General features: G+C 36.4%; 1 protein-coding gene across 6 annotated transcripts in view; it reads right to left on the reverse strand.

Moving 5' to 3' along the window:
- Positions 1 to 26,404, reverse strand: part of KLF12 (KLF transcription factor 12) — a 460,616-nt gene that overhangs the window by 152,682 nt on the left and 281,530 nt on the right. For all 6 annotated transcript variants that reach the window (XM_038007736.2, XM_073014388.1, XM_073014391.1 and 3 more), the window contains one exon: positions 12,672 to 13,218. In XM_038007736.2, coding sequence (XP_037863664.1) covers positions 12,672 to 13,218 — 547 coding nt within the window. The remainder of the gene's footprint in view (positions 1 to 12,671; positions 13,219 to 26,404) is intronic.

The following is a 26,404-nucleotide window of genomic DNA, read 5'->3' on the forward strand; positions in this document are numbered from 1 at the left end:
CTAGCAGATTCTATTAATTGCCTGGATCCAATCAAAGCTATTAGTTATCCTAGTTTCACAGGTAAAATATTTTACCTGAGAGTAAAAGAATAAATAAGAACTGACTACAATTTTCATACAGCAATATCTTTGTATTAAGACTGTTTGGAAGCCCTAAGAATATTTCTTACCCACAGGGGTTCATTCCAGAAACTATTAAAACCTAAATCACATCAAGTATCCATAAGGCACCACCAAACATTATTCTTTAATATTAAGTACTGCAAAACAAAACAACTTGGGAAACAGCAGAAACAACATATTCAAGAATACCAGACAACTACAGATTGGCATACTGCAGCAAGAGCTTTGGGGATGGTATTCATTCATTCTGCACTTAAAGAGTGTTTATTGTGTGACAGATGTTGGGTAAGGCAGTAAGGCAATGAGAAAAGATGACGTGTGTGTGTTTGTGGGGCCGGGGGTGGGGGTGGTGTATGAATTGCCTTACAGTTTGGTATGTACTGTTTCAGAAAAGAAGGCATTTGAACCAGCTCTTTTGTCAGAGAAAGAAAAGGCTTCCCTTTGCTTTCTACATGGATAAAGGTAGAATGTCACCTGAAGGGCCATGCAACATGGCTGGGACGTGAGATGTATTTGGTGGAATAGCAACAGACTGAGATGGACGGGTAGTATGTGAGGTAGATGTGAGGATGTGCAGAGGCTTGCTGGTTACGTGTTATGTTTTGGCAGCCTTCTACTTCACCATGGGAAGGTTTCTTCTGTGGTCGAGGTTTAGGACTGCATGTCTATACTGGCCACAGCATTCCTAAGCATCTCACACAAAACACTGTTCCTGCAGTGTTTCCTACATTAATGCATTCATTTCTTCATCCATCTCTTCAATAAAACACTTACTAGTGTCAAACACATTGTTGGGGAAATATTAGCTAATAAGGATGAAATGGTACTTTCATGGAGCTTAAGTTTTAGTGTAGAATTCTGGGAGACCCCCGCCACCAACACATACACACAATTTCTTTATTTTAGAAATGAGGATTTATAACAATATAAACCACATTATATAAGCACCACAGTTCTCAGCAGAGGAGCTTATTCTTACTATAGGTTACCCAAGTCCCGCTAGATCTTTCTCCCCAAAGAACTGAGAAACCCATATACCTACCAAAGTATTACGCTTCTTCTAATTCTACCATGCTCCTACTGAATTCCTAAGACCCTAGTATTTGAAAAGGCAGTTTATCTGATGAATTCTCCAAGGGCTATTCCTAGTTCTTTCAGTTTTACTAAGTTTCTACATTCTGTTATCCTGAACTCTTTCTGTCCCAAGACATAACTGTCCATTGTATTTATTTTTATTTTATTTTATTTTATTTTATTTTATTTTATTTTTTTGAGACGGAGTCTCATTCTGTTTCCTATGCCAGGGTGCAGTAGCATGATCTCGGCTCACTGCAACCTTTGCCTTTAGGGTTCAAGCGATTCCTGCGCCTCAGCCTCCCGAGTAACTGAGATTACAAGGCCTATGCCACCATGCCCAGCTAATTTTTGTATTTTTAGTAGAGACGAGGTTTCGCCATGTTGGCCAGGCTGGTCTTGAACTTCTGACCTCAAGTGATCTGTCCACCTCTGCCTCCCAAAGTGCTGAAATTACAGGTGTGAGCCACTGTGCCTGGCCCATTTTAATTTTATTTTCTTTCTATGACATTCTAGGGCACTGGTATCCTTGCTCAGCGGGTTCACCTCTCAGCAAAACTTCCTAGTAGCACACAAGTTGGCATACATACGCTTCCATTTAGCCAACAAACCTAATCTATAGTTTTAAAAAACACTAAGCACAGATACACAGAACACAGCATTTTTATTTCCACTAAATAGAGTCACATGCAAATGTCCAGTATGGGAGGTGGGATAAGAAGTTAAGCCTTTTTATTTATTTATTTATTTTAGCTCAAATCAAATATAGTCCTAAAAAATTTTCATACGCTTGAGCTCTGAAAAAAAGTAGATAACTTAGGTCTCGAATTCAGGTTTGAGTTTTACTTAAAAGGGTCATATTCACCACACTGTCTTACAACACTAAACTAGCTGGGAAAATTCAGGGGTATGGTAGAAAAAATAATTAGATTGTAGAGTTCTTGTCTTTCCATTCATGTCATTCTAAAATTCTGCCACTAGATGGCAATACAAAGACTGTCATTTTCATTACAGGTCTCATCGTTCCATATTACATGACTTCTGGTAAAGGTGATTTGATTGACATGAAAGAGAAAAATCAAGACTCAGAAAAAGGTAGAATGGTGAGGAGTGGAGGGAGACAGAGAAAAACAACTGAGAAAAGGAAGAAGGCAGAAAAATAGAGGGAAATTGAGAGAAAAAAGGTATTAAAACTGAGGAGGGTACTTTGAAAGGGAGGTGCAGTAAGGGCAAGGAAAAAGGAAGTGGCTGAGTGAAAGCAGGGAGACATCCGGTGGGGTCTCTCAGTAAGAAATATGTATTTCGTCATGACCAGTACATATACACACCCCCTGCTCACAGCACCACATTTGCATATATGTAAACAAGTTAATGAACAAAAGTTTCATGGAATAATATTTATTTGGGTGACACTCTCAGATACTTTTCAACCTACACCATTCTATTTCATTTCTTTAAAATCACTCATTGTGAGCTATTAAATTGATTTCCAACAGGAAATGACCCACAGTATGATCATCATTTTAGTCTATTGTAAACTAGAGCTGGCTTTTATCAAGAATTTCTCTTTTAAGCGCCTTAGCTAGGACTGGGAGATATTCCTGGCCTTGTATATTGCCCATAAAACATTTGTTGAATAAATGAAATAATTATTAAAAGAAAAAAAGATGGTGTAGCTGCTTGGTCTTGAAAAATGAAACAATTGGCCACTGATCAAAGTAGCATTTCCCCTACATAAAGGTGGCTGGAGAAAGAATTCAGTATGTGATTATCACCCTGTAAATTGGTCGCTCTTTTTTATTTATTGGATAGAAAGACAAACATCAATTAGTTGTTTTCTAAAGAATACAAAGCAGAATACCCAGTTAATCAAATTCCCCATTAACAAAGGAAAACAGGCAGAGTGAAAGAGCTGAGAAAATAGTAACACAGTCTGCAACAGAAAAAGAATTATTAAGGGAGTAAGAAAAAAACAGGAAACAGAAACCACAGCAACAGAGTTGTAAATTATTAAAAAGCCAATTTAAAACAGTGCTGGTAATGAATCTAAGACCAAGTTTCCCTCTTGGATCTTATATTCTTCCTTCTTTCATTTGTTCCTACTAATGAAAAAGTGTCTGTTTACTAAATATGTTTTCATATACGTATGTATTTCTTACAGTGAGTATAGATGCCAAAATAGCATCAAAATAATTCTACAAATACTTGCAATCTACTATGTAGAATAAGAATTCCCCTATAGCATAACAGCACTTGTATTATATGAAATGAGAAGCATATTTAGTAAGAACACAATTCCAGGATAGAAAAAATTTGTTTTTTTTTTTTTAAATAGAACTATTCACAAGGGAAATAAAAGATATTACACATCAAACTCTAATATGTAATATTCAATGTACTAAATATTATCAGATAAAACTTTTCAGGTTTACAGAAAACTTTTCAGGTTTGGTGAAAAAGTAAGTATGTAGATTAGAATACTTTACCAGTAAAATGTAATGTAAGCATGAAAGTATTTCTTTAAACATAAACTATAGGAGAAAGTTGACCTAATAAATAAAAGTGTGCCAGGTTACCTTATTCAGTAGTACCTAATATCACTTTATAATGAAATGAAAACAAAGCCCATTTTTTTTTAACCTTTTCTTGCTTTAGCTACTTTACCTAACAAATGGATTTGACAGTCCTCTTTATCTTCACTTCCTTGAGTAACATCTACCTTTTAAAATGAACCGTCCCAGGTATCCATACCTTCTCCTCTTCCTCCTCTTTTCTACTTTAAACTTTTATTTACTATTTAATGCAGGGAGGTGGGGGGAGCTAATCAAACTCATTTCTGGGCATTTTACAGTCTATGAGGAGCTTAGAGTTTTCTTTTTCCTGCTAATTTTCTTAGAACAATACAGACAGCTTCTGTCTCCTCCGTGCGCCAGTTATCATCATCATAGAACTATCCCAGTCTATGCCAGATGAAGCAGCGGAATCGACAGATTGTAGGCACTTCAGATACACAAGAGCATAAGAAGCCAATTTTTTTGATGGAATCTATTCAACCTCTTGTGCATGCCCAGAAGTGAAAAAATGCAGATAAGTGTCTACTCCATGTTGAAAATCAGGTAAAAACAAACCACAAATCTCCAATGTATCTGTAAGAAAAAAAAGGGTTCTGAACTCACAGTGAAAATTCAATTTTTCATAAATATGGACTGCCTGCCTTTCTGTCACTATTCAACAAGCTCCTATCTTTGTTTTGCCATAAAAGTGAAACACTCAAGTCTTATCAAAGCCTATATTTAATAATCATAAACCAAAAAACAGCAATATTCCAGTCCCATTTCCCAATAAACAACATTAAAAAAGTAGAGACCATAAGTAATTGGCTGGTTTGTTGATAAAAATCAAATTCTAAATTGAAGAATTAACCTATGGCTATTAGTCACCATACTTAAGAGTAAACAGAATAATTCATCAAGGGAAGCAAAGATAACATCACACATAATCACAGGTCAGCTACCTAGGACTATTCTGTCATATGGACAGGTGACGCCAGGATTTCACCAAATGGTGAACAAAAAAGGACAGTCACACGTAAGGTAGACAGAAGAAGTGAGTCTGTGACATGAATGAAGTCTCCAACAACTGAGAATAGGAAGGATTCGTGACCTGAAACAAAGACACCAGTAAGTGAGAAAGCTGGCGACAAAAGAAAATTAGTGAGACAAAGAGATCTGAAATGGGAAGTTCCATGAGAATCAACTCCAGTTGCACCAACGGGACAGAACCTAAGGTCACAATGCCCAATGAGTTTTGCAGCAATCTTTGTGATGACTATATTTTCTTTCACAAATATAACCAGCATGAGACTAAAAATACACTCGTGGCTTCTTTCTATAGGCTGCCGAGAAAAGCAACAGCCTGTAGGAAGAAAATGGGGTGTATTTCAAATTAGTCTACAGCCACATCCCTTTGAAACTTCTGAATGGATGCTATGAAAATAACATATTTTTGGAGGATTCTTCACCGTGTGTCTGTGTCTAAATATAGTAAGAAAGCAACATTCTTTAAAAGGAGGAGACCAAAGAAATTGCACACCCAAATTGGATTGGTTTCTTAACAGCAGTATCAACATGTTCTACTCAGGTATTTTGGGAAAAGTACTTCATACTCAAGGATCTAAACACATGATTATTTTAATAAGAAAGAATGCATTTGGACCTATAATAAGTTATTTTTTTCAAGTATGACACTATTCCAATAAAAGTCTTAATGCAATAAATATGTTTTGCTAAAATCCTGGTAGACTCTGCTGCTGGTGTTAAGTTTGCATGAGAAAATGTGGGTGGGTAGGAAACCAGAGCTGGGCTCTTTTTCTTCAAGCAATCTATTTTATTACTGTCCTGTCGACATTTGATTGCTTTTCTGTGGCTAAGGAAAAGACAGAAATGTAGGGAAAGGAGAGAAAGAGCAGAGTATCTAAATAATTTAACAAAGAAGGAAAGGATAGTGGTTAGGAAAGAAAATTGGGCAAAGTAAAATACCCACTTGGCTGCACCAGGCCTGGCCTCTGCAGGCCTTGATGGTTTCAAAGTCACTGATCAATCACGACCTTGCTCAAGTCTCACTCCCGGGCATCAAGGTTACCTATTCCTCCATCAACATGGAGAAAGGACTGGCTCAGGTATAGAATGGAGGAGATGCGTCCTCTTGTTTTTTACTACCCAGATCTTTATCACAGACTGGCTATGACATTAACTCCTTTTTTTTTTTCTTTTAAGATGGGATTTGGCTTTGTCACCCAGGCTGGAGTGGAGTGGTGTAATCTCAGTTCACTGCAACCTCCACCTCCTGGGCTCAAGTGATCCTCACCCTCCCAAGTACCTGGGACCACAGGTGCTTACAACCACACCTGGCTATTTTTTTTTTTTTTTTGTATTTTTGGTAGAAACAGGGTTTCACCATGTTGCCCAAGCTCATCTCGAGCTCCTGAGCTCAAGCAATCTGCCTGCATCGGCCTCCCAAAGTGCTGGGAATATAGGCACGAGCCACCACACCTGTCTGACATTACCTTTTATGTATCTTGAATTTCTAAAATGTAATACCTATTGATGTTTAAATGCAAAAAAAAAAAAAAAAAAAGCCTTTAAAGGACAAAATGATTATTTTGGACTCAAGGTTTATTTTCAGTTATCCTGCACATCCCACTGGACAATGAAGAAAAAAATGTTGATCTTATCTTTATATAATTTCTGGTATCATTTTTATAATTATCAATGGAACTCAAATTTTACTTTTATTTTTATTTGTTTGCTAATAATCCAGTAAAGAGTTGAAAATGGACAATTCTAAAGTAGGAAGAATTATAAAAGCAAAGTCCTTAATTGCACATTATTGCTTATATTGTACTGTAAACATACCCGCATCTTGCAGTAATTAATCTGAATTCTAAAGTCTATTTACTATGTTGAGAAAATTGTTAGGAAAAAGATACATGATGGAAAATGAAAGGAAATATAAAAAACAGAAGATAATGATGTAGGATTATCCCTGATGGCACATAAACTTGCTATACTATCTCCTTCTTTTAAAACCCCTCCCTTGAGAACCTAAATGCCTCTCCAGTTCTCATTCTATTTTTCTACAACTCTTTAAAGCAAAATTACTCCAAAGAGCTATCTAGACTTTCAATCTCCTCTTCCTCACCTCCCATCTGAACACCAACTTATTTCAGGCAGTCTTTTGTCCCCACCATTCCACTGACACACTGCTGGTCAGTGTCAACAATGAACACTTCCTTGCCAAATCCACAATTCTCGGTCCTCATTTTATTTCGTCCCTGAGCGGCATTTGATACCACTGACAAGCTGATCTTGAAAACACTCTCCACCTGCATTCTGTTTAACATTACTCCACTTTCCTCATGAACCGATGGGTCTCCGTGCTGACTGCTGCACCCCTCTTCACTTTCTAACCGCGTCCATGCTTCTCCTTCTCCATTGGGCTCTCCTGAGATGATCCCTAGTGATTCCCAAATTTTATTTCTCCAAATCTGCCTCCTCTTTCATCTGAGCTCCAGGCTCACCCATCCAACTCCCATCTCCAGCTCCCTCTATTCAAATGTGGAACAGGCATATCAAATTTAACACGTCCCAAAAGGAATTCCTCTCTCAACCCCAGTATGCTCATCTTAGTAGAGAACAATAACTCAGCCAAAAACCTAGAAGTCATCCTTATTTCCTCTCCTTCCCTCATATCCCACCATCAGACCAACACTGCAATAGTCCCCCTTACTAGTTCTTCCTAGTTCTGCTCGCTCCTTCCCCATATTCTTTACAGCATGCAGTGGCTCAATGATTTTTGTAAAAGGTAAAACAGATCATGTCACCCTCCTGCTCATTCTGAATTCAGTGGCTTCCCAACATATTTAAAACAAAACCAAAGGCTGTACAGCATTGCCTTGGGAACCTACCAGATCCTTCATTTACTCTCCCCTTCCCCTACTCAAGCCTCTCTAGTTCCACCAGCCTCCTAGTAGCTCTTACTCACAAAGGCTATACTCACTCATGCCTCAGAATCTTTGAAGCTATAGTTCTCTCTTTTGCAAAGGTCTTCCCCAGCTATTATTGGTACAGCTTACTTCTCAGAGAGGCCTTCCTTGATTATACCTAAAACTGCCCCTCTCCTATTAACTTTCCAACTCCCTCATCATGCCTTATTTGTCTTCATAGCACTTACAGCATCTGATATACATGAACTGTCACCACTACTAGAATGTAAGGTCCCTGACAGTAGGGACTTGCTCATTTTGGGACACCAATTCCTAGAAATGTGGTTGGTATAAAGTAAATGCACACTTCATATCGGAAGAAAGGAGAATCCTAAACACGCCTGCTCTTCCGTCAAGTCAATAATGAACCAAGAATAACTTTGCCTGAGATCTGTCTTGACCCTCGATGCCAGGGGTGTCCAATCTTTTGGCTTCCCCGGGCCACACTGGAAGAAGAAAAATTAACTTGAGCCACACATAAAATACACTAACACTAATGATAGCTGATGAGTTTTTAAAAATTGCAAGAAAGTCTCATAATGTTTTAAGAAAGTTTACAAATCTGTGTTGGGCCTCATTCAAAGCAGTCCTGGGTTGCATACAGCCCACAGCTGCGGGCTGGGCAAGCTTGCTCAGTGCTTTCCTTCTATTAAATATTGGTGAAAGCTAATGAAAGTCTCCCGGGAAATGTGCCACGAACTTACCCAAGAAGGACTTAAATTCCTTTGTGAGGTCAAATAATCCCTTCAGGGTTCGATTTATAAATATCATGTCTCAGATTCCATAGTATAGGCTGGTGCAAGAGTAACTACAGTTTATGCCATCCCTTTGACAAAAACCGCAATTACTTTTGCACCAACCTAATAACAAAACTCTCCCCTCATGTGGCGAGCCCTGCACCTCCCAGTACCACCACTACTGGGGGCTAACGCTACATGTCCTTATGTTTCAAGTGGAAAAATGTCTTCCTCAGGAGACGTTTTCTGACATCCTCCCTCTCATAGCTCAATTCTGTTTGTTTATTGTACCTTCTAGGACATCATTCCATTTTTCTTCATATCACATACTATATCAAAGGTCCAATAGAGATGTCAGGGTGTTCTGTGCTAGCTGACAACCTGCCATTGCTTCAGATCACTATTCTTTACACACTTGAAAAGGCTGTGGTTCTAGCCTCACTAGAAGGCATTTTCACACTTCTCAGGAAGGAGTTTAGAAAAAATCTTTTCATGCCATTCTGTCCTCAGTCAAGCATCCCTTGTGGAAGTTTCACCCCATCCCTTCCCAAACCCTCACCACACCCTAAGCATCACAGTAAATACGTATCTTCCTAGAACATGACATCCTACATGAAAACACTTTGGCCAAATACAGCTTTCTCTATTTGCGATTATAATTAAACCCATTCCACTGGGCAACTCCCTGGATGGTCTATTTCAGTCCAACTCTGTCCACAATTATCAGTTATTTGTTTCTATGATCATTTTGTGGAAAGTCAGTAGCTCTCATTAGACTGTAAGCACCATGAGACAGAAACAACATCTGCTTTGCCCAACACTGTATCCTTGGTGTCAATAAAATGCCTGATAATGATAGATGCACAATAGACAGCTGAAAAGACAAACAATTCAACTGACAGGACACATGAGCTTAGACACGGCTGTGCGCATTCACAGTCCTTCACGTAATGTGACATGTAGGGTAACCTATTTCTCTATCAGAGACCAGATACAACGTTATATCAACTTTAAAAGGAGCCAGTACAATCATCTACATTTATGCATTACACTTTGTATTTTTATTATTAGCATTTTGAAAATCCAACTTCCCTATCTTATTTTCCTTTGCTCATGCATACCAGAAATACACATCCTAAGAAGGAAAGGAAATGGGGGCTCCCTTTATTCTCTCAGCCTTCATTGCTGGCTCGCTGCCCAGCTGCATATATGCTAAACAAAGAATTGAGGAATTACTGAAATGCCCTTTCCTTCATTCATTCTGTAAGGTAGGCAGGCTTCTTCCACTAGATAGTTTTACTATTACCTAATTAATCAGTTAAGCAATAAAAAAACATATAAAATGCTATAGCAACATTTGTAGAATACGGTGATTATAAAAACTTAGTATAAACTAATAAAAATAGAAAATATGGGATGTCCTCAGATAATTTCTCATACTAAACGCTCATCCCTTATAATCTGTTCTTGTAAAAACTTTGAGAAGCAGTGCCATACCAACATCTTGAGGTAGTTTTTCTTTTTAAAATTCAACAAGTTTTTGTTCCTCCATATTTGTTTTTATAAAAAAGAGAAAACTTTTTTGAATATTATTTTGATTTTTTTGGGGAGAGATAAGTAATTTCAATCATTTATTGATAACTGATGGATGTTAGACATTTATACATTATTTTTATTTATTATTATTTTTTAAGACAGAGTCTCACCCTGTCGCCCAGGCTGAAGTGCAATGGTGCAATCTTGGCTCACTGCAACCTCCACCTCCCAGGTTCAAGCGATTCTCCAGCCTCAGCCTCCCAAGTAGCTGGGATTACAGGCGTGCGCCACCACATCCGGCTAATTTTTTATATCTTTAGTAGAGAAGAGATTTCAACATGTTGGCCAGGCTGGTCTTGAACTCCTGACCATGTGATCCGCCCACCTCGGCCTCCTAAAGTGCTGGGACTACAGGCATGAGTCATCACACCCAGCCTATATATTATGTTCTTAATCTTCCCAATAATCTTCTAGGCTAGATCATGTTATTATCTTTATTTTATCACTAATAAAAATGAAGATTAGTGAGATTAAATCACTTTCCCGTTACATAGGTATAAGTGACAAAGCTAGGGTTCTAACTCATATATCCTTGATCCCAAATCTCATATTCCTAATGATCATAGCACAGTCTGCAGGGTTTATGCTTAAATTTTTGTTCTTGATATGAAAAAATTACTAAGTAAAAAATAATGCATGAAACAAATATATTCATGTAGAGAGCAAATTATAGCATGAGTCTGAAAAGTTCTGCTACAATAATTCATTTTTCAGAAAATTAAATTTTAGCAATATACTTTATATATTATCCTTTTAAAATAAAAATCTCTCTCACAAAATGATCATGGCAAACAAAAATATCACTTTTGTTTCTTTCATTAGTGAATCAAAATTGTATGAAAGGTCGTGAGCAACATTAATATCTTTATTAATTAACTTTATAATAAAATAATTTTCATCTTATATAAAGATTAGGTTCTATCATTACACATATACACATATACAAGATAATATGCAAGTTTGCATGTTTTGCTACTTGTTAATTCCTAATTCTTAAAAAATTTACAATCTCATTTCTAAATTGTAAAATAAAATAAATACCTGATTTGGCCTGCAGTTATGTTATTATTATTCAGATTTGATTTGTTCAGTTCAATCAGAAGTGTCAGCAATATCAAAGAGGGTTTGGCTCAGGTAAAAACCATGAAAAGGTTCCCTAATTCCTCTTTTCCTTTTATGTTTTCACTAGAGAATAGTGGGACTAGCTCCTGGCCCATTAGAGAACAAAAGAAAGAGATTATCAGGTGTCTGCATCTCAAGTTTGCAGTCTAAAATGCCTGTATGCTCTGAATCATCAGATTTTGATTTGGTTAAACTAGGAAGGTGAAACTTATTTCACGTATGATGAAGAAACTTACTGCAGATAAAATAATACCTTGCTAATGGTGAATGCACAATTTTGTAATTCATATCTGCAAAAATTTCTGTAAGTTCACAATTAAATGTTACTTCTATGTATTTATTCCAACCTCATACAAGAACCAAAACAACCATATTTACTAGCATCTTATGAGAAGGCAGTGTTTTATATACTCATCGATCATATTTTAATTACAGGCCTCAGTAGTAATATAGTGTCAAAGTAAAAAGTAATACAACATAAATCTTAATCCATCATTATTTCTAGACTCTGAAGACAAAGTACATACATATGTATTTACTTTAAAAGGGAATAAGTCAATGATTATGGACATTTTGAGTTTCCATTGAGGGGTGGCTTGGTTTTTAGATTCACGGATAGTGAAGAAAGAGAAAAGACAGCATGACGCTATCACAATTTCTTCTAGTAAAATTCGGGGAAAAAAAGAACTTAGAAGTATAAAATAACTTCATGACCAGCTGCATAACTATCCAATTTAATTAAATAACTAGTGATGATTACACATAGTCATGCAGAAAAGTTATCTTCCTGCCTTCTAGACCCTAAAAAGGAATATTAATATTGCATCTTGAAATATTTCCCGTATACTGAATCATCCTGTTCCTTAAAATAATAACTTAGCCTTATAAGAAGTTAATAACACAAGCTACATGATACTATTAGAGTAAAACACCTAATTTTAGAATTATTTTAATGGCAACTTAATTTATAGGTTACTCAAAAGTGAATAATTAGATTCCAGGCAGTGCAACTTCACAACATTTTATATTATTACCACCTAAATAAATTCCAGTTGAACAACTCAACAAAGAAATACCCTGATTTACTGAAGAAAATTTTACACTTCATAATCTATAATTTACACTTCATAAGCAATTATGTCCACCATAGATTGCCCTTCCCAACTGAGGACTTAAAGAAGAGCATTTCAAAGCAAGTATTATTTTGCAAACTTAGATATCTGAATTCTGACATTACATGACCTATGGTAAATAAAAGTACACTGAGCAAAACTGGAGCATATACCTACATAAACATACGGTGAGTTCCCTCTAAACTGTGTTCTACTTGAAGGCTCAACAGCTGGTGTCTCTGTGTTGCTCTACACAGAACTTCTTCAGATGTAGTGTTTGCATACAATTTAGGTTTCGTTCACCGCAAAAATGAAGTCACCTGTAGTGCTGAAATAAATCAAGGCTTTGTTCATGTCTCTTACCTTTGCCATGGCCTCTCCCATCCTCCAAAAGCGGCACGACAATAGTGTTGTTCACATTTCCAGGTGACCTTACAGCTGTGTAGACAACAGGCACCGACTGTACCACCACAGGGATGCGGTGAACATGACTCAGTTTATTAGACTGTAAATTCATGGGACTTGAAGGCGGTACAGGATGGATAATGTGCAAAAACTGCTGGCCTCCAACACCAGATGCAGAGGCAACAAGGGGCCCTGGAGTTAATACTGTTGACGAAGATGACGCTGAAGATACTGATGTGATAACAGTTGGGGATGAGGCTAGACGACTAGAAGACGATGAAGAGGTTGAAGTTGAAGAAGGTGAGGAGGCAGACGCTGTCATGGAAACTGGGGAGGATGAAACGGCAGTAGGGGACGTCCTGGCTTTGTTTATTGACAAGTCCACTGGCTCAGTTTGTGTTTGGAAGTGATCTACAGATAACGAGTCCTCCGGGGGCTCCCCTTTCACATTATTTAGCAACAGGGGAACGGCTTCCATATCGGGATAGTTGTGGACGTTTGGAGACTGTGGGGAGAAAAATGGAACATATATTTATCTTTGTTTATCACACATTTTATCGATGCATTGCTTACCACTTGAATATTTATTAATTTTTCTCTTACTGCTATGGGACATTTATTCATTCTCCAAATATCTGAAGGATTGCTCAGTGACAGTCACGGTGATTAAAACTGAGGGCACAAGAGTACAAAACAGAATAAGGCCTCTACCATAAAGACATTTTCATTCTAATGGGACAGACAGACAGTTATTAAAATACTATGAAATCAGTACTCTATGAAGGAGAAAACAGGTTATAGGAATCTCTAGGATTCTAACCCTTACTCAACACTATCACAATATGGAAACGTGGTATCTGGCAACAACAGTGGGAAAACTCACCAGGAATTTCTACTTTCATACTTGGTGCAAGAGTTACCATACCTTACTCAGTATATTCTGAGCATTAAAAAAGGACATAAAGTTCTTCAACCTCCCACACCTGATCACTAATTTATTAAATGGAAGTCACTTCTAATAATTAGCTAACTTTTCTCAAAATAATGTGCACGACTACAAGTGACATTTTAGGAAACAATTTAAGAAAAACTTATTCTGAAAATTATAATTTGTCTATGAATTTTCATTTCATCTAAAATAATAATGATAATGTTGTTCAAGTTCACCTGCACTCTTTTAAGTTTTAATGAGCAAAATTTGATAATAATAGACTCCAAGATTTTACCCAGATTAATGTGATCAGCATGCTATTATTTGCACGAATATAATTTTACTCATATATCTACTCATTCATAAATTCAACAAACATTTATGAAATGTCTGCTTGCAAGTCCCCAGATGGCATAAGAGTACTATTAGCAGTGTCGGTCCAGACTAAAAAGAGAGAATTAGACTATACTGATTATTTTGGTTACATCTGTTTGGCCAGGTTAACATAGACATTATTTTTCTATTACATGAGGAACAAAAACTTTTTTTCACTTTTTATGGTATCAGAACAATACCTACAATTATATTAAATTGGTTCATTTTGTTCCTCATTTAATAAAAGATTTTGGTGTGCTATTCCCCCTAAAACTTCAGCATACATTTAAAGGAACAAAACATGTTTCCTAACGTCTTTTTAAAACAGAATACAAATTACAGCTCCATTCAAAACCTACAATAGGCAGTAGTGCAAGGGCATTTTACTCAGCAACTGAGAAAAGAAAGAAAATAAATCAGTAACGGGACCAGATCAACTAAAATAGAAAATGGGTTGATGTTTTAATGCTTTTTTTCCTTTTTCTTAGCTAACATGGTTATTTACCTATAAAAACATATGACTTAGAAACAATTAAAATGAGTCATCTAAAATATCTACTGTATGAAATTCTAAATGATAAGATTTTCAGTTTATGTGCTGAAATTGAGAAATAAATTTTTTAATCTTCTCAAAGACATTTAAAAAACAAAGAAAAAACAAACACTATAAATTGAACTGCTTTGATAAAAGCTATTAGCATTATCTACTCTTATAACTAGAACAGTATTTCAATTTCAGCATTATCATTTTATTTCTTTGTAGAATAATGCAAAATGTTTCTTATTACTATATTATACCCACATAGAAATTCTTTGTTTAGGCTGCTTTCATAAAATATACCAACTAGTTTGTCATTAAAAGATAAAATATATCAGTAAGCACATATTACTAAACAACATTGGTTTGACTTTAAATATACTCTAGGTAAGTTTTTCTCCTTTTACCATATTAATATATCAAAAATTCTTACTTTAGAAATAGTGATTATTTCCACCACAAATTTTTCTCCTTCTAACTACTTAGACACAAGATTCCTACATACATTTACAAATCAAGGAGTAAAGAGCACATAACTGCAGAAACGTTCTATTACGTAAATGAAAGGTGACTGGGTAGACAGACAATACAGGAGGGGGAGCTGATAAATGTGGACCTTATCTGTAAAAAGATTGCTTGTGAGGCACCAAGTTTCACTGAGCTTTGCAGACTGCTTAGACTTCTCTAAATTATGAATAGAAGTCTACCTCTTGTGGATATCTTCTTAATCTCTTACTGAGGAAAATATTTACCTCTTAAGAAGTTTCATAACAACACCTTGTTGTTATGAACATTATGAACAAGGTTATAGTTAATAAATAATATTTGCTATATATTATATGTTATATAACATATATTGTATATAGCATATAATATATACAGTATAATATATAGCATATATAATATACAGCTACATTACATATTACAGCTAAAGCATAATATTAGCATTCATTAGAAATCTGTGAAGCCAAATATTAAGAGCCCCTAGGTGCTTTGAGACACTTAAGAATTATACGGCTTTTGCATGAGCTCAAACCAGAATATAGAAAAGGCTCACAAAAATAAGGAAGAATAAACCAAACCTTGGGACCAAAGAAATCTTATTTAGAACCTTCTACAAATTACACATGAATTTGTAAACATCACAGAGACAGACGCTGGTTCCTTTTTCATATGTGGTCGTTCAAAGGCAGCTAGCACACTCAAAAATAACGCTTCATCAGTATAAAGAAGACAAAATCCTTCCTGTACCATTCATCTGCTTACAGTGTTGACACAGCAGCATATCCCGACAGCTGACACTCATCTCCTGTGCCATGATTATGGGGCAGGTAAAATCACCCACAATTCCAGCTTCAGATTACACAGACATATTTGTAAAGCCCGAAGTACTGCAAAAATGTGGTCTCAAAACAGCTATGGCACATACTTGTGTTCCTCCTTTTAGGGAAGAAAAACAACCCAAAAGTCTTAGTCCTGAAATCATCATTAGAAATTCATTTCTTTACTTTTAGGAAATGGAAAATCAAAAGCATTGGTTTTGTGGTGCACACCTGTAATCCCAGCTACTCAGGAGGGTGAGGCAGGAGAGTCACTTCTCCCAGGAGGCGGAGGTTGCAGTGAGCCAAGATCTTACCACTGCTCTCCAGCTTGGGCAACAGAGCGAGACTCCATTAAAAAAAAAAAAAAAAAAAAGCCAGTGGTTTTGAGATTTGCATCTGTAAATGTGTAGTTGTACTGACAGGAAGGGAGCACTACAAATGGCCACAAGGGGGAACGAAGGCTGAGGAGATACAAAGGAAAAAATCCCAAGTGAGAAATACTTAGAATAGTGAAAAATTAAATGAAAGGATTACAGGTTATTAGAGAAAGTAAGAGATCGATACGGGGTATGCCACTCAGGAACAGGCCTCAAAGGGGCTAAGAACACTGAAAAGAGGAGAAACAACAAAGAAAGGTCGTAAGTTTTAAGCATAAGGAAGAGATACTTCTGCAAAAAGGTCAAAGAATTTCATACTAAAATTTTGCCCTTGTTTACTAACTCTTCAATTCTTGAGTCATTAATGAATTCTCATGGCAGTGTCAACTAAGTGGGACTTTTTTTTTTGTTTATTTTTAAATAAAAGCCCATCGCGATCTTTGCTCTGGAGTGATGACTATAGTTGAATTTTTGCTGTTGATGTCCCTGGTATGAAAGATAGAAAACTTACTGTATTCATATTAACATGCTAAAACCCTCCTTCTAACAACATGAAGACTGTAGAAGAACACTGGGTTTTTGTCAAAGAGGAGAGTAATTTCGTTTTCCCAAATATTATATAATATTCCTTGAAAAGGTCCACTGTAAACCTTAAATTTTTATAATACATATTAAATAACTGCATAAATACACACAAAAGGCCAGAAAAGTAAATGAAACAATATACTTCATTAAAAACAATGTGTGTGAAAACCTAAAGATAAACATAAGAAGGATTATACTGTTACGTTGTCTTTTCTCCAAAACTCTCTTAGTCAGTTTTACTCACATTAACCCACTTGATAAAATATTACACATAACATTCTAGTGAACATGTTTTTTTTGAGTGATCTGAAAATTACATTTGAGGTTTTCTAATCAGATAATTTTTTTTCTGAATAAACATCCTAAAATGTAATTTCAGCTTTAGGCATTTTGTTGAATGAACATCAAATGAATCTAAAACCTCCGACATGTTAGTTGCCGGAGTACTAGATTGTTTCTTACAGTTATCTATTGCTATCAGCTGAATCTTATTATGGTCTGTCTGTGAACAAAAAGCATTTTAAATGATGGTCGTATATTTTAATCACCTGGAATTTAAAAAGAAAGAAAAATATGTCTGGATACTATTCCATCTTTAAACCCCTCTGGGGCTTCTTAATGTGTAGTCAGAGCTGAGGAGCATTGCATAATATTCTACTAAATGTCATTCAAGATTCACATGCTCTTTCCTCTTGAGTAACACCAGGGATGTTTAGAGACGGGGCTGACATACACAGGCATGCACACGTACACACACGATGGTCCCAGCTATCTATCTACCCTTTCGGTCATCTGTCATTTAAATCAATTATGTTCCATTTTATGTTACAAATGTGTTGAGAAATAATTTCATGGCAATTTTTAGAAAAGATTATAAAGTAACTTGCCTAACAATACATAGCTCATGGCTTCACCGTCACGAGAATCTTTGTTTTGTAGCCTGTTGTGTGATATTATTCAAAGAAAATTTGACTTGGACACAAAAGACTTAGATTCGTCAGCAATCCTTGTTGTTTATTAGCTGTGCCATCTTGGTATCATCACTAAAATTCTCTAGGTCTTAGCTTATCTGTCTATAGAAGTGTGATGTTAATTCCAAACTCATACAACTGTTGTGAAGATTGGGGTTAATGACATTAAGTGCTTTTAAGTAATACTGAGAAATGAGAGAGACAAGCAAATGAGCAGAACTTCCTCTGGTTAGAACCAAAAATTCCAAACAGAACTTACTCTATTACTAAAACTATCTCGGGAGGAACCCGACTCACTGAATGTAGCATAAGATATATTCTGACACGGGATCTCATAAATACAGTCATTGCGGAGGCATAGTGTTTACTGAACCAAATAAATACATGTTACAAAAAGCTGAACAAGTCATCTTTAGGGATCTCTTATGATTATTTAGAAACAATTTTCTCTTAAAATACAGACAACTGTCATTTGACACTTTTTTTTCTCTACTTTCTAGCTGAGTTAGATTGGCCCACAGGAAGATCATATAACAGTTGATGGAACACATGTTAACTGACTGGTCTGATTTCTTAATTCCACAGTATAAATAACTTAATCCACAGTTCAAGTTCAGTGTGCATCCATTATGATAATAATATAACAAATATATTCAAATAATTGTTCTGGAATGTTGGTCATTCTTTAGCAGCCTTATTATGAGACGAAACATGAGCATAATTGTTTCTTGTGTCTTGGTAGAAAATTAGTTTACATAAATTTCACTGTATGACTTAGTGATTAATTGAACATGTACCTTTTATAGGGGGTGTCTAAAGAAATTTACTGTGTACTTCACATTAAAAAGGAATTAAACTAAATCTATGACACCACATCCTTTGAGCTTTTAAGTTATATTGCATTATTTTAAAGACTAGTATATTTCAGGTAAAGAGCCAAATTCCTTTCGAACATGAAGTGCACAGTAAGTACATGACTTAGTTTTGGTGCCTGGATTTCCCTTAGTAAATACAATTTTTTATTAGTAGGAAATGAAATGGTTTTAAGAGATGAGCACCATCCTTAAAACAAGCATCCTGCAACTCTGGCTATTTCTGCTACAAGTATAAAAGTCAACACACATCTATTTGTGAATGGAGTATGCATTTCACTTTCCTCTATTCTTTTGTATTACTAAAAAGGGAAGCCTATTTTTCAATATTTGTCTTGCATGAGCCCCCATGGTCATAATTTACCTTGCTTTCAGCTCAGTGATTCTTCTTTACTCTACGTGTTCAAGGGCAAACTCTTAAACATAAATGCCGTAAAAGTGTGAATTTATAAAACTGACAAAGAAAAAAGTAAAGCAAAGTATATTCAAGAAAGATAAATTGTACTTCCTCTAAAAGTACAGATGAGTAAAAGGAAACAAGTAGAAATAACCTACACTGATAACCTGAAATTTGGTTTGAATGAGTTATCTACTGCATGTAAGAGGAAGATATTTGAAGAAATATTTAATTAAACTGCCTTATATCAATATGTCAATTGTCAGTTTAAGAAATGATTGATTCAGGCCAGGCATGGTGGCTCACGCCTATAATCCCAACACTTTGGGAGGCTGAGGCGGGTGGATCACTTGAGGTTAGGAGTTCAAGACCAGCCTGGCCAACATAGTGAAACCCTGTCTCTACTAAAAATACAAAAATTAGCCGGGCGTGGTGGCATACGCCTGTAATCCCAGCTACTCAGGAGGCCGAGGCAGGAGAATAGCTTGAACCCAGGAGGCGGAGGTTGCGGTGAGCCGAGATCGCGCCATTGCACTCCAGCCTGGGCGACAGAGCAAGACTCTATCTCAAAGCAAAACAAAACAAAACAAAAACAGAAATGATTGATTCCTTAAGAAAATTCGAAGTATATGCATAACATAATGTACTCTCTGTGCTCTTACATTTATGATTTTATGCTTTTACATTTGAATTGAAAATGCTAACCTTTAAAATGTGTTCAATACCCACATTTAAACTTATCCTAAAGTTCTCTGATTTCCTAATAGTTATATTTTTTCATGACCTATTTACCAGGACTTTCACAAATCATATCATTTACCTGAAGCAAATCAGAATATATGTTCACAGCTAAGTGCTACTCTGAAACTCTGGTTTGGCCCATGTGTGATGACGTTAGGTTGCTGTGAGTGAAGAGGAGACAGGGAATTTTGTTTACACATTTTAAAAATTGATAAGCAGGCCAGGCGCGGTGGCTCATGCCTGTAATCCTAGCCGAGGCTGAGGCCGGCAGACCACCTGAGGTCAGGAGTTTGAGACCAGCCTGACTAACATGGTGAAACCCTGTCTCTACTAAAAAAAATACAAAAATTAGCAGGGTGCGGTGGTGGGCGCCTGTAACCCCAGCTACTAGGGAAGCTGAGGCAGGAGAATTGCTTGAACCCGGGAGGTGAAGGTTGCAGTGAGCTGAGATTGTGCCACTGCGCTCCAGCCTGGTCGACACAGTGAGACCCTGTCTTTAAAAAAAAAAAAAAAAGATAAGCAGACATTCCCAAGGATTGAAAAGATGGACAAACATTTTTAAACAGGAACATAAATGTGTTTTAGATAAATACACAAACATTTAGCAAATAAATGATATTTTCTTTTACCATATAACTTAACTAGGGAATATACCTCACACTTGCTAGCTGGGAATATGGTGCTCAAGATGTTTTGAATTTTAAATCCTACTTATATGGCCAGAAGAAGAAGCATTATCACTATAACAGGTCAAAAAAGGAAGTCTAGGAAGTTGGATTAAGTCCTATTATCTTACAATTGTTTTTAAACAAAATTTCACAAAGCACACAAAAATGTCTTAAAAATAAAGAGGTAACTATTATAGGGTTATCTTTTCCCCATGATTAGAATTTTGTTCTTTTGGTTTTGAATTAATGTTATTATTCATTGGATGACTTAAAATATTAATTAAAATTTCACTATACATGCCAGAAAAACCTGTTGTATAGAGTTTTAAGGGATAAAAGGTTTCATTTAAATCTTTATCCTAAACCACAATCTCACTCTAGTGCCTGAGGCAAATGTTCTGTGCTAGTTACATATTTTAAAATATGCAATAATGTTTACCATCCTCAAACAGATTAATCTCTGCTACCAGATGGGCCCTGCTTTTGATTCTATAAAATGTTCACCATAAACAGTTATTTCTTACAACAATATCTCACAGTATTGCAGTACATCACATTTCAGAGAAAGAAAACTTGACCTCAGAGTGGCTGTGACAGTCAAATGATACATTTGAAAACTCCTACAGGATAAACATGTAAAGCAAAACTATAACCTTTTTATGTAAAAGAAAGTATATTACCAAAACAAAGGTATATTTGCAAAACAATGGCTTTGCTTTTGGGATAACACAGTGGTCATAGGTCCTGTAACCAATCCCCCATGGATGCTACCAAGGTTCCAGGACCCCTCCTCCAAGGATACCAAAACTACAGATGCTCAAGTCGGTGATATAAAATGGCATAGCATTTGCATACGGCCTATACAAATCTCCTCATATACTTTAAATTATCTCCAGATTGCTTATAATATCTAACACAATGTAAATTCAATGAGAACAGTTGTCATTTCATATTTTTTTATTATCTCTCCAATCCTAAAACTTTCAATCGGCAGTTGGTTCAATCCGCAGATGTGGAATCCAGGGATACTGAGGGACAACCGTATATACTTGTCTTCTAACAGAAAACACGTTTAAAGAGAGATACATCACCAGGCCAAGGCAAGACTAATGGTGAAGTTGAGAGAAATCTCTCTTTTCCCACCTCTCCTGGAAACAGAGGCAGCTCCAATGGGAAAGTGTCACAAGTAGAAAAACCAGAGTTTTGAAAGGCCCCAGAACTTTTCCATGAGCAGTCGATTTATTTATTTTTCGAATTTTATTTTAGAATCACGGAGTATATGTGCTGGCTTGTTATATGGGTATATTATGTGACACTGAGATTTGTGGTACAATTCATTCCATCACCAGGTAGTGAACACAATACCCAACAGGTAGTTTTCCAATCCTTGCCTCCCACCCCCAATAGTACCCAGAGTCCATGGTTACCATCTTTGTGTCCACGTGTACTCAATGTTTAGCTCCCACGTGTAAGTGAGAACACGTGGTATTTGGTTTTCTGTTTCTGTATTAGTTCGCTTAGGATAATGACCTCCAACTTCATCCATGTTGCTACAACGGCCATGATTTCATTTGTGTGTGTGTGTTTGTGTGTGTCTGCATAGCCTTCCACGGTGTATATGTACCACATTTCCTTTATCCAGTCCACTGCTGGTGGGCTTCTTGGTTGATTCCATGTCTTTGTTATTGTGAATAGTGCTGCAATGAATATATGGATGCATGTCTTTTTGGCAGAATGACTTACATTCCTTTGGGTATATACTGGTAATGGGATTGCTGGGCCGAATGGTAGTCCAGCTCTTACTTGAGAAATCTCCAAACTGCTCTCCACAGTGCTTGGACTAATTTACATTCCCAACCAAGAGCGTATAAGCATCTCATTTTCTCTGGGGATCTCTCCAAAATATGCTACTTTTGTTTACCTAACAAAAGCCATTCTGACTGGTGTGACATGGCATCTCATTGTGATTTGATTGAGCAGTGGATTTAATTGCAACTCAATTCGCTACAAAATTAATAAAACACATTCACATAAACCAACATTTTAGCCTTGGCTTTTGTCTTCAGGAAAAGGAGTATAGAGTCATACAGGTGTTTCTGAGGATCCCAGAGGGTGACATTACCTAAGGCTGTTGTAATGGGCCCTTTTTGGACTACAACGGCCACCAGGCCCACATAGGTATATGTAATTAATGTACTTAAGTAGGAGAATAAATTGTACAAATCAAGCTCCCATTGCCTATACTGGTCAAGCAGCAGCATAAGCAAAATGGGAAAAGAGCCAGGCTGGGGACTTAGAGATGAAGGCAGCCACAGGGAGGCAGAAAGGAGGAAAACTGATGTTCCCGAAAAGGGGGCCATGCCCACCAGCCACAGCTTCTGCTGGTTAGGTGTGAGTTACAGTGACACGAAGACCTTCAGCTCAATGTTCCTCTTGGCTGGGATGCTTATCCATCAGAAACAAGAATTTAAAAATATGATCATAGTAATGCTGACAAGGATGTAGGAAAACTGACACCAATATTATGCTACAGGAGAGGAAGGTAGGCGTTTTAAGGAATCCTGTTGAACTGTCTCAAAAGTCTTAAAATACCTTAGAACTAATAACTACACTTTTAAGAATCTAGGAACTGCCATCCTCCTCTCTCTCTTCCTCCCACCCTCCCTCCTCCATACACACACCCAGCCACCCACCTACCTGCACACTCAACTCTTAAGCAGAGAGGGAATGACCCTATATTCAGAAACCATTCAACATCTATCCCTAACTACTCAACTTTAAGAAACAAAATAATGTTTGGAAATGGCACCCTCAAGCAAACATTCTGTAAACCAAACCAAACAAAAAAATGGCCTGGAGCGGTGGCTCATGCCTGTAATCCCAACAATTTGGGAAGCAGAGGTGGGCAGATTGCTTGAGCTCAGGAATTTGAGACCAGCCTGTTCAACATGGTGAAACCATCTCTACTAAAAATACAAAAATTAGCTGGGTATGGTGGCGTGTGACTGTAGTCTCAGCTACTCCGGAGGCTGAGGCACGAGAATCACTTGAACCCAAGAGATGGAGGTTGCAGTGAGCCGAGATCGCGCCACCGCACTCCCAACCTGGGTGAGAGACTGAAACCCTGTCTCAAAAAATTAAATTAAATTAAATTAAATTAAATTAAATTAAATTAAATTAAATTAAAATTAAACAAAATATAAAAACAAAACAAAAAAGGAGTCAAGGAAAGTTTTAAGGCAGATTTAGTTATGATTCCCATGGACTGATCTCACAATTTCAAGTGTTGGAACACCAAAAGCAGCTTTCTAAAGACAGTCTTTATGTTTATATATATAACATATATAGCAACCATTTCAATTTCATGCAAATAAGTAGTTCAGATTGTTTTGAGAGAACATCCCAGGGGCAACATCATCACTGATTTAAATAGCACTGTATCTAAAGTGAACTGGACAAGAATCAAGATGACGTGTTCTAGAAAACTTTGTTAGATGACTTAAAAAGGAGCCTGGTGAGGACACAGAAACTGATGTTGAAATTGAATGTAAAGATGCTGAATGAAATAATGACATAAAATTTGAGAATCTAGGGAAACTTCGCATGTTAAAATTTATACATTTTTATATAAAATGTGATGGGATTTGTTTTTTAAGTAATTTAATATATTAAAATATTAATACTCTTAAGGTGAAATTATCTACACATTTATACATTCTAGTTGGTTACAAAAATTCCTTCCTGGGGAAACAGGGCTACATTACTGCAGGGACTTACATTTAGACACAGACGGCAATTTCAGATTTTGAGAAAGATGTATATAAGGATGCGTAACTTTGTCTTATTTTGGGAAGTAAAAATTACAAACCAAAACATGGACATAAAGACAATCAAGTTTGAAACAAAGATTTTAACCTTAGCTATTCACTGCAACCATTTATGAAACATTTTATGTTTCATATGTGCAAAGAACAGAGACCTATGGCAGTAGGTATGGTGAAGATATCAATAGTTTACAAAGCATTATATGTAATTCTAATAATCACACAAGTTTGAGAAACAATATTTAATGGCAAGGAAACTTTTTACATAATGTTAAGTGAAAAAATGTTAGTATTACAAAACTATATAAAAAGTAGAAGCTTAATTTTGTTCCCCAAAGCATTCTCATTTATACATGAAAATAACACATGGAAAAAAATGTTCTGGAATGTTAACAATAGTTTTTCTATTAAGTGAATCTGTGGGTGAACTACATTTTCTTTTTTAACTTTTTTCCTATATTTTCTACAGCAAATCTTTGCTACTTTTAAAATTTAAGAAGTCATATTTTTAGGAAGACAAATATTTTAAGAAAGAAACCTAAAAGAGGAGAAGAGCTTTTTAAATCTGGTTTTCATATTTCTAGATCCTAGTGAACAATAATGTCATTAGAAGAAAATATTCTCTACTGTTAAGAGATCAAGTTGCTAAGTGTGTTACTAGTGTAAGTTTTAGATTGGTGGCATGATTTTTCTATAAAAATTAACACATCCACTTACAATTTGAAATTAACTAAGGAAAACAGCTAAATATAACTGATAACTGAAGATATGTGATTCTAGTTCCCCCAGTGGATTAAAACTCTGGTGTTCCCTGGAAATCCCAAACTGCAGCATTACTGGGAGATTTACTACTGGGTGAAGAATGTCATGTTTGAAAAACTACCATAAACAATTACCTATCAGCATCAGGATACTACAGGCCTTTTCTGTTTTGACGAAAAGTTTTCCATCAGTAACTATTTAGTGATCATTCTATTTAGTGATCATTACTATATAACCAACCCAAATTGTGTTGTGTTGTGGTAAATCTAAGGATGCTACAAAAGGATTTTTAACCCTTGCTCTGATAACAGCATTTTCCCCTAGAGATTTAATGAGAGTTCCATCACTTTTTAAAAGTGAACTACATTTGGGAAACATGAAAAGGAAAAGTAATGGCGAAAGTTTCAATTCTATATTCTATAAAAATGGAGAGCATTAAGAACGAATTTGAGGAAAACAAAATTGTGTTCTTTAAATCAATGTCTTCAGAATGCATAAACTGAAAAAGTAAATTTCAAGTAAGTGTTATAAAGACTGTGAAATCAATTTTAACTGATCATTTTAAAACGCAGGAAAAAGAGATATTTACCATTAATATTTACTACAACATTATATGGTAAAGTTTTCCTCTCTAGTTTTACAAGTGAAGAAATACGGTCTCACAGAGGTTGAAGACATTGCCCATGGTCCCAGTGTAACATAGACCTGTAATCTAAACCTAAGGGTAGGCTGGGCTCGGTGGCTCACGCCTGTAATCCCAGCACTTTGAGAGGCCGAGGCGGGCAGATCACGATGTCAGGAGATCAAGACCATCCTGGCTAACACGGTGACACCCCATCTCTACTAAAAATATAAAAAATTAGCCAGGCGTGGTGGTGGGCGCCTGTAGTCCCAGCTACCTGGGAGACTGAGGCAGAAGAATGGTGTGAACCCGGGAAGTAGACCTTGCAGTGAGCCAAGATGGCGCCACTGCACTCCAGCCTGGGCGACAGAGCGAGACTCCGTCTCAAAATAAAAATAAAAAAATAAACCTAAGGGTAATTCCTAAGACTAAATTCACCTCCCCATGCTGCCTGCATCAGCTCTGCAGAGGAAGAAAAAGACCTCCTGTCCTTATTGGTGAAATTTTCTCATGGAGTTCATGTGCAATTAGTACTTGGAAATATCAACTGAAGAGAATATAAAATAATGGGCACTGCTAGGATAGTTGTTTGTAAGCTGCAACCCACTTCCCCAACATACCTCACAAATAACAAATTTTATGGCATGACGCAGATGTCAATTACCAACATCATAATGTCTATTTCTTATTTAGTTCCTGTTTGTTC

The sequence above is a fragment of the Chlorocebus sabaeus genome, chromosome 3 (genome assembly GCF_047675955.1).
Source record: "Chlorocebus sabaeus isolate Y175 chromosome 3, mChlSab1.0.hap1, whole genome shotgun sequence".
In the NCBI taxonomy this organism is placed as follows: domain Eukaryota; kingdom Metazoa; phylum Chordata; class Mammalia; order Primates; family Cercopithecidae; genus Chlorocebus; species Chlorocebus sabaeus.